The following is a 9,380-nucleotide window of genomic DNA, read 5'->3' as shown; positions in this document are numbered from 1 at the left end:
TTTCTTCCCTTGTGTTCATTTCTGTTCATGTTAATTTTATGACTAATTACTTAATAATTTGGTATTATTTTCATCTAAAACTCAATTTTTTGTCAATTTTAATTTTGAAAACCAACCCTTGCTTGCTGATTGACGAACTGCACTATCATCTAACAAAAATTTGCTGGTACCAAAAGTACCAAAAGAATCAGGAAATCCCGGTTCCATAAAGGCCTGTACCGGAATTCCCGGTTCGGAACAACAGCTCCGGTTCCGGAAACCCTCGTTCTAATCTACTGTGTCCTGTATCCCATGAGAGCTGATACTCAGCTGTGTTTTACTCGAGCGTCGTGAGGTTAGGTTATATCATGTATACTGTCCAGGTGATATTTTTTGCAACTTTGTAACTCTCCTATCATCGACTTTCATTCACCAGCCGGCTTTGACGCCTTTTTTTCGACGATACGGTACCATGTGAGGTTTTGAGTTTCTTTCATAACATATTCTTAATTATTTAAAATGATAATTGCAGTTAATTTTAAATAGTACTCTTTGTACTTTAATTTCCATAATTTAGGCAATCTCCTAACGCCCTTCTAATAAAACTATTAGAAATGTTTTTTTTGTAATTCAATTAAAAACACTGTAATTTTTCGTGAGTGTGAATATTAATTAGGTAAATTTATCACGCAAGTAATGCCGCAAAGAGGTAATGCAACACGCTTTATATTTAGAACTTAACGAAATTTTATAACTATCGTCCATTCTTGCGTTGTGCGTTCTCGGGAAAACTTCGATTTTTTCAGCCTATCCCCTAAAAACATTCATTTGATTAAACTATGCAGGCGAAAATACCACATTTTGTGCTTTTCCTGTTCGTGAAAAACTTAGTTTTCCTTGCTACCAGCGCGGAATTCGCGAAAAACATCAGTGACAGCATCCTCGACATAAAAAATGCGGCGGATTTGGATTTGTTAAGTGACTTTTGTCGATACAAAACATGTTTAAGAAGATGCTGTAATGCTTTCCAGTCAATATCTAACAACACATGCCAAGAAGCACCTGAGTCTGATATAAGAAACAGTTTGAAATTGCAATTTAATGTAAATTCAAGCGAGTTTACTGTTATAAATTCCAATAAGGTATATTGCAAAGATGGATATTCCTCGATCCCTTTTAATTCTGATGAAATTGAGCTGGAAGAGAACAGGATATACGCCAGTGAGTTTGAGAAATGGATGGACTATAAGGATTTTTGTATTGAACATGATGGTGAAAGTGTTGGGGATAGTTATTCGTTGGTGATTCTAGGATGTTTTGAACCGGAGAGTCAATATAAAGGTTATCTGGGTATGTATATATAGTAGTTTAGTAAATATAATTGTAGGTATTAGTGTATATGTTGCGTACCATGCATTGCGTTGTGGGGGTTCTCGTACTTAACCTTCACACAGTCTATAATTTTCCCACGTTTTACAATTTCTGATATTTTCCAGATATATACTGGTTAAATTTAGAGATCATTCTGTCTATTAAACTAAAAATTAAACAAAAAATACCAAGTTGTGATACTTCTGTCTGTTGCAAACTTAGTTTTTCTTACAACAAAATCAGTGATAGCATCCTCGACATAAAAAATCACGCGGATTTGGTCTTGTCCCTTTAAGCACAGAATATCTAGCTACGCAAGCTAGATATTCATGCTTTAACTGACTTTTGTCAACACAAAATATGCTTCAGACGATGCTGTAATGCTTTCCAGTCAGTCTCTAACACCACATGTTAAGAAGCGCCTGGATCTGATATAAGGAACAGATTAGAGTTGGAATTTAGAGTGAATACAAGCGAGTTTACTATTATAAATTCAAATATATTCTTCTACAAAGATACGCTTTTAGTCCATTTTAGTCCTAGTAATATTGAGCTGGAAGGAAACGGAATATTACGTCAATGAGTTTCCGCAATGGCTCAACTTTACGGATGTTTGTATTGAACATGAGGTTGGACACCAAGTGTTGGTGAGGGTTTTTCGTTGGTGATTATAGGTTGTGGGGTGTTTTGAACAGGAGGGTTACGATCAGGCTTATAGTTTTATATGTAGTATATATATAGTTTTAGTAAATATAATGAATGTATGTATTACCGCATACAGGGTCCGGCAATAGTGCGTCGGGCATCTGTAGCTCCTAGAATACAAAACAGGTATTTTGTTTAAGAACAAATCTAAAGTATGTACTAGGATGTATTTCAAGAAAATATTAACGAACATATTTTAACATCTACAGGGTGGTTCAAAAAAGTGTGAGTAGATTTGGATTTACACCCTGTATATTATTGCATTTTTGGTTTTCTTTCAGACCCCTTTAGATATTCCGAAGATATGAGTAAATATATTTCTTAATATTAAAATCAAAAACAAAAAAAGAGAATAAAGAATAATAAAGAATTTTTTCCATCTATTAAAAAAATAATTTACAGGGTGTTGTTACACAAACCAAAAACGAAGAATAATTGTTTTATATTTTAGAAAGTTTGGCGTAGAATTTTGAACATCCTGTATGATTTAAGATTACGATATTTATAGGAAAGTTAAGTACAGACCATCTAAAGTAAATACCTAATATAGTTTTGATTTCAGGACTGTTCTTGTATTTTTAATTTTTTTTTTTCAAAAAAGATGAAAAAAAATATGATTTTTATTGTTATCGAAACATATTTACTCGTATCTTAGAATTATGTAAAGTGATCTAAAAGGAAGTCAATAATGCAATTATACACAGGGTGTGTTCCATTTAAACAAATCAGCCCGATCCACTCAGACTTTTTTGAGCCACCCTGTAGAAGTTAAAATACGGTCGTGAAATACATCCTAGTAACTGCATACTTTAGGTTTGCACCTAAACAAAATTCCCAAGTTTTTTATTCTAGGAGCTACAGATGCTCGACGTACTATTGCCGGACCCATAAGTTATCTGCCAAAGATTGTATTTTTGCGTTTCTTTTTCAGATTTTTTTCCATTTTTAAATTTGGTGATCTTTCTATCTTTTACACTAAAATGTTATTAAATATGCCTTTAGTGCTACCTCTGTCATTAGCAAACTTAGTTTTTCTTACAACAGAAATAGTAGTCACAAAAAACATCAGCAACCTCAGCATAAAAAATCAGGCAGATTTGGACTAATTCTGCTCTTTAAGTGACTTTTTTTCCTGAAGCTCTTTCACTAACGGTTTTGAGTTACAGCTGGCAGCCTCTATTATTGAACCACCCTGTATATATGCTCGTTCGTGCTAGTGAACGAGCATATCAAATCTAACCAAAACCAAACACCAAATAACCAAATCTACTCTAACCAAATCTACTCAAACCAAATCAATAACAATCAAACCAAATCTACTAGTAACTAATGTACACATTTCTGTCATAAATCATTTCTAAAATATTTTTTTATAGATTTCATCAGACTACACTCATCGAACCTAGAAGGTTTGTGCTGTTATTTAAACATCTTCTTTAACTTTATAATAAACTAAATTTTTAAACAAGAGTCATGTTTCTACCGCAACTTAAATATTTACATAATTGAATCTGAGGTAATCACAGGTTTCCAAAAATATAGTCTGTTTGTTAAATACCTTCGTTAAGGTATGGACGAGAAATTAATTAAACAACAGATATTACTGAATTAGATAATTTTAGGTCGTAAAATATACGATCAGTCTATTTTTAAGTTTTCTGGATGAAACAGTTTCCATGTTGTCTCAAATCGGATAATTTAATTATTATTTTAATTATTATAATTTATCAAATTAATATACCAGATATTTTAGGAAAAAAAAACATTTAAGTTGTCAAATAATTTTCAGAAGACTTCTTGAATAGCTTTCTATTCATTTCCTACATTGAATAAAACAACTAAAAAAAAAGTTGTTTGAAAATTTACTTGACACATTGACAGCGTGTGAAGTTGAAGTTAAATGATATGATCGTAAATCGTTTTTTGGTTTTTGATATAAGTTGTCAAAAAAATATATTAATTATTAACTTAAATATTGTTAAAAAAAATATGTATTTCTATTAAAAATGGATATATAAGTTATATATTATATATAAGATACTAAGTGAAATTGGCGCATCTTAATTATTTTTGACAAGTAAAAGTAATAATAATATACAGGATGTTCCAGAAATAAGTGCAAGTATTTTAAGGGGTAGTAGATCTCGATAAAAGAACCATATTTTCTCTTTATCGTTTTTCAAATAAGTCCAAAATAGCGGAGTTATTTTCCTTTCAAAATTTCCAACAAAAATTATTTTTTGCTAAAATTTTAAGATCCACTGGATCTTTTCAGGATTTTCTTTCTTGTAAATTTAATCTAATACCTATGTTGCCATATTATCAAGAAATTATGTTTTTTAACTAAAAACTAAAAAAAATTCCAAAAAATGTTCCAAAAAATCTCGAATCTTCAATTTTTTTTCGCAAAAAAAACTCATAAGCGTATTTCTGTGGTTGAACTATACTACCAGTTAAAATACTTGCGCTTATTTCTGGGACACACTGTATAATTAGTTAAAATTATGAATTATGTTGATTAGCTATTACTAGTAACGTATTAACCGGGTGTTTCTCAAAGGTGGTGCTTTAGTAGGTATATGAAATAAATCAGAATTGATTGGGCGTATTCAATTATTTTCGTTCACTTCCTATTTCACCGGAAATGACTAAGACTTTTAATTTTTAAATGACACCCACGGTATTTTACTTTATTCGATAGAAAATGACACTCTGAATAGAATGACATATATCATATGTCAACTTTTGACATTCTCGCTTAAAAAATCGTATTTTAAATTTCAATAGAGAGTGCCATGTGTTTCATGCCTTGTCCTAGCCGGTTAAAAGATGCCCAAATCGAATTTTTAATCATAACTCAAATTTTTCAGATAAATCGAAAGTGGATCATTAACATATTTGGAAAAAGCATTTTTTTACAAATAACTTGGTATTTCGACTCGAATTGTCTTTACATTTATGTGCCGTGGCACTCTGAATTGAAATTTAAAATTCTATTTTTTTTTACTTAAAAATGTCAAAAGTTGATATTGTATGTTATTCAGAATGTCATTTTCTACCAAATGAAGTAAAAAAATACCGAGGGTGTCATTTAAAAATCAAAAGTAGAAGTCAATGGTTGAAGTCATTTCCGGTGAAACAAGAAGTGACCGAAAACAATTGAATACGTCAGTCAATCCTAATTATTTATCTCATATACTCATAGCAAATGTCATTTTTTATCTAAAAAAAAGTCATAGGGGTAAGACATTTCATTTTGAAAAAGACCCGGTATAGTTACTTATCAGTGAAAAGTTATCCCCCTATTTCTCTCGATTTTTACCGCACGATCTACCGCACGCTGTACAACAAATTTTAGTTTTTTTTTCAGAATTCGCAATAATATCACTGTTAATTTAAGTTGTGACACAATATCCATAAAGATTTTCTATATTTAAACATAACCAGTTGTGGAATAAATAAAAATAACATAAAATAGTCACACAAAAGCCCAACATTAACGCTAAATTTCAAAACAAATTCAAATGTGTCAGCTGAAACGTCAAACAAAACTGTCAAACATGGAGGTTGGTAATGTTCCTTAATATTTTTTGAACTATAACAAGCGGTTCATAATGACAATTTTACTTAAAATACCAAGTGTGTGGTACCAAATTATTCGTAAAAAAATGCTTTTTCTAAATATGCTAATGAGCCACCCTTGTTCCATTTGAAAAAATTGAGATATGATTAAAAATACGATTTGGGCATCTTATAACGGGCCCGGACAAAACACGAAAATCATTAGAAGCTCAAATCTATTTTTCCAAGGCTCCTTGGTTAAAAATTAGTGTTTGTAACACATCCATGGCCCTCTAGATTGAAATTTAAAATACGTCTTTTCTTTAAGCTAAAATGTCAAAAGTTGACATATGATATGTCATTCTTTTCAGAGTGTCATTTTCTATCGAATAAAGTTAAAATATACCGGGGGTGCCATTTAAAAATCAAAAGTTGTAGCCATTTCCGGTGAAACAGGAAGTGACAGAAAACAATTGAATATGTCAATCAATTCTAATTTATGTCATATACTAAAATCCCAAATCTCGTTTTTTTATCTGAGAAAATAAAAAAGTTACAGGGGTGAGCCACTTTTGAGACGCACCCGGTATAACAAATAATATTTAAAAAAAAACGCTTACAAATACAGATGAAATGATGATAGAACTTATTTTGCTTATTAACGAAGGATTAAAATGAAAAACATTAAACTAGCTAGTTTATTAAAATTAAGGTTAAGTATACTTTTTCAGCTAATGTATATATTTATAAGATTTTGTATGGAGATAAATCAGATAAACCGCTAGAACATATCTCATAAGGCTCATATTGACAAAGCTAAAATAGTAGGAGAGCCCAAGTGGGGATTTTGTGATTAACTCAAGCGCACCAGAATAACATAACGGGAGAAACATTGCACCCTGTTCTGTTAAGTGTAGTAACATGAACCTTTTATACAGCGAGCGGCTTGCGTGTAGAGCCGGCGATCAGAGTAGTAAAAAAAGTTATGGTAAGAAAAAGTCGAGCATGTCAGATTAAGGTAAGGTGACATGCAGAAAAATAGCGCCTAAATAATCTGACGATTTAAGATTGATATAAGAAAATGGGAGAGTCACAAAGTTGCAAGAAAACGTCACCTGTATATTCTTACGTGGATATTTTTTTATTTCGAAGAAAATCATTCCAGAATGACGGGAATAACATAATCTGCGGATTAGTAGCTAAAATCATCCATTGGGGCCTGCAAACTATGTATTCCTGTAAAATATCCAGACCAGATTTTTGGGCTCATCCAAATCGTCAATCCTTTGAATAGAAGCTTTTTTAAGGTTCAGCAGGTTAACATTCCTTTTGAATATCTGACGCGCTCGAACAATATTTTTCCTTTCTCATCTTCTACCCCTTACCCCCACCCTGCAATCCAACAAATTAATATTCGTCTATTGTCGGAAACACGTGGGCCGCATGCACTATTAATTAGTGATGGGATAACTCGAGCGAAAATTCGCTCGAGTACTCGCTTATTGAAATAACCGACATCGCTCGATTATGAACGAGCGATACAAGTGACGAGTACCAAGCGACGAACGCAAGCGATCCTAAAATGAAATAAATTGAAATCCGATTTTAATGTGACATACTCGATAAAAAGCCGAGCGAATTTTTTAAATACATTGCAGGTAGCAAATTTATACGACGCCCTATATATATTTATCCGTTGCGTATATATATTTATCCGTATCTGAAGGGCAAAATTTTACGACCTATATCGAAAATGCTTTGAAATAAACTAAATCAAGCGATCAAGCGAATCGCTCGCCGCTTGCTCATCACTGCGCACGCAACTTACTGATTGGCGCTTGGCGTTAACGAGTACTTACAATAAGCGACGGGTGAAAAACCGTATTTTTAAATAGGAGTGATATTTCGCTCGAGCGATCACTCGGTTACCTTTATTCAGAAGCAGGATCATTTCTTTATTCATTTTTAGGATCATCAGAATTAGAATTATGAGAGTTAGTAACTCGCATTTTCATTGGAGGACACTGTCATATTTATTTCAAACTGTTCCAAACCAATAATCAACAAGAATATTCGTATAATTTAATAAAATTACGGTAGACCACTGTAAATACGAAGTTAGGTTAGTAGCTTAGTAGTAGTATATTGATTTAATGGCCACAGCTGCTAATGGGCTATCCAGCCGACGAGGTTATGTTCAAAACTTTTTTTCTTCTTAAATAAATTTAAGCGTTAATATCATTAGGCATTTTCATAAAAGTGTGTATTTTGGGTGGTATTCCACAAAATTTGCAGGCTATTGAGGAAACAGAAAATGTACAGAAAGAAATTGAAAATAATATTTATTTTAAAACAGCATTATATAGGGTGGTGACAATTTCGATGCTTAACACTGGCATCTCAGAAACTACGATAGATACGAATTCGGTTAAATGGGACAAACGTTGCGTAATTAGAAGTTTGACAAATACCCATGAAGAAAACCTTAAGAAAACCCCGGTATCTTGATTAGTTTCGGAATTATGTCAAAAAAATGAAAATAATGCGTTTATTTTAAATGACAATATCTTCAGAACTATTGTACCGTATGATCGAGAAAAAACGGCGTCAGCGATGGCTATGAAATGAAGATCGCTGTCATTTTATATGGAAATTTATATTGGAAATGTCATCGATCGTCATTTCCCAGCCAACTGGACGCCATTTTTTTTCGATCATACGGTATTTATTGCAACGCAAGTTGGTAGTTTTATATTTTTGACCTCTGCCAATTAAATGCCGTTTTCAAAAAATTTCTAAGCCTTCTAGATTTCGCACAATAACAGTCAAGTGTTTTCTTATGGCCGCCAGTTTGAATTTTTATACTATTAGATAGAGCAAAAAATAATCTATTCGTTGGTATCTAACTTTTATTCATTATTATGTAAATTCACTAAAAAAAATAGATTTTTTAAAAATTCGCTTAAAAGATCCAGTCTGCCTTGGAAATCCAATTGACAATTTATATGACAGCAAGTTAATTTTTGTTTACTCTATTAAATGTCAAATCTGGACACAAACATTTATAGTAGATAGTGTAAAGTGTATAAAGATAGTATAAAGTGTAATAGTCAACAATATGTTCACAAGTAAGGAAACACGAGATACGTATGATGTTTACTTAGAAAGTAATAAAAATTCCGATTAAGAATCTTGCGCAAGTTATAGAACATTGTATCCTGAAAGGACACAGCCTCATCGTACTATTTTCGCAAGGATTTCAAGAAATTTAGCAGTTGCTGGTAGCTTTAAAAAACAAGAGGGCAATATTTTAAAAGGCATAATGATATTAATGTGCCAGCTCAGATTGAAATAAATCCGGAAACTTCTAGCCGTAAAATAAGTCGCTAGTAAAAAAATGATTCTTATGTAAGGAAAATTATAAAAAAAACACAAATATCACAACTTTTTACAACAATTTAAATGTGTACCAAGTTTATATTTTTTTATATGCTGGTGATCACGAGAGAAGTTTACAATTTTGCAAATGGTTTCGGGAAAGTGTTCAAGAGAGCCCTTTTTTTCTAGAAAAATATTATGGAGGCATGAATCTTTATTTAAAGATTCTGGTACATTTAACAGAAAAAAAAACATTATTATGCAAAAGAAAATCCTTATTTAATTAGAGAAACCAGACTACAAATAAGATATTCTTTCAACGTCTGGGCTGGCATTCTTGACAATAAAATTTTAGATTCTGTATGGACCTGTGTTGAACACTATAC

The 9,380-nt window shown here is 31.9% G+C and overlaps 1 protein-coding gene across 1 annotated transcript in view; it reads left to right on the top strand.

Annotated features, from left to right (window-relative positions):
- Positions 1 to 766: 766 nt before the first annotated feature.
- The window catches only part of LOC115882567 (probable G-protein coupled receptor Mth-like 10), a 61,229-nt gene continuing 52,615 nt past the window's right edge, over positions 767 to 9,380 (top strand). The window contains exon 1 of the mRNA XM_030900749.1: positions 767 to 1,329. Within this exon, the coding sequence (XP_030756609.1) occupies positions 819 to 1,329 (511 nt within the window). The 5' untranslated portion in view covers positions 767 to 818. The remainder of the gene's footprint in view (positions 1,330 to 9,380) is intronic.

Source organism: Sitophilus oryzae, unplaced genomic scaffold, assembly GCF_002938485.1.
Source record: "Sitophilus oryzae breed Bouriz unplaced genomic scaffold, Soryzae_2.0 scaffold_177_pilon_pilon, whole genome shotgun sequence".
In the NCBI taxonomy this organism is placed as follows: Eukaryota; Metazoa; Arthropoda; class Insecta; order Coleoptera; family Curculionidae; genus Sitophilus; species Sitophilus oryzae.
The sequence above is the reverse complement of the archived record's forward strand: the minus strand, read 5'-3'. Positions and strand labels throughout refer to the sequence as shown.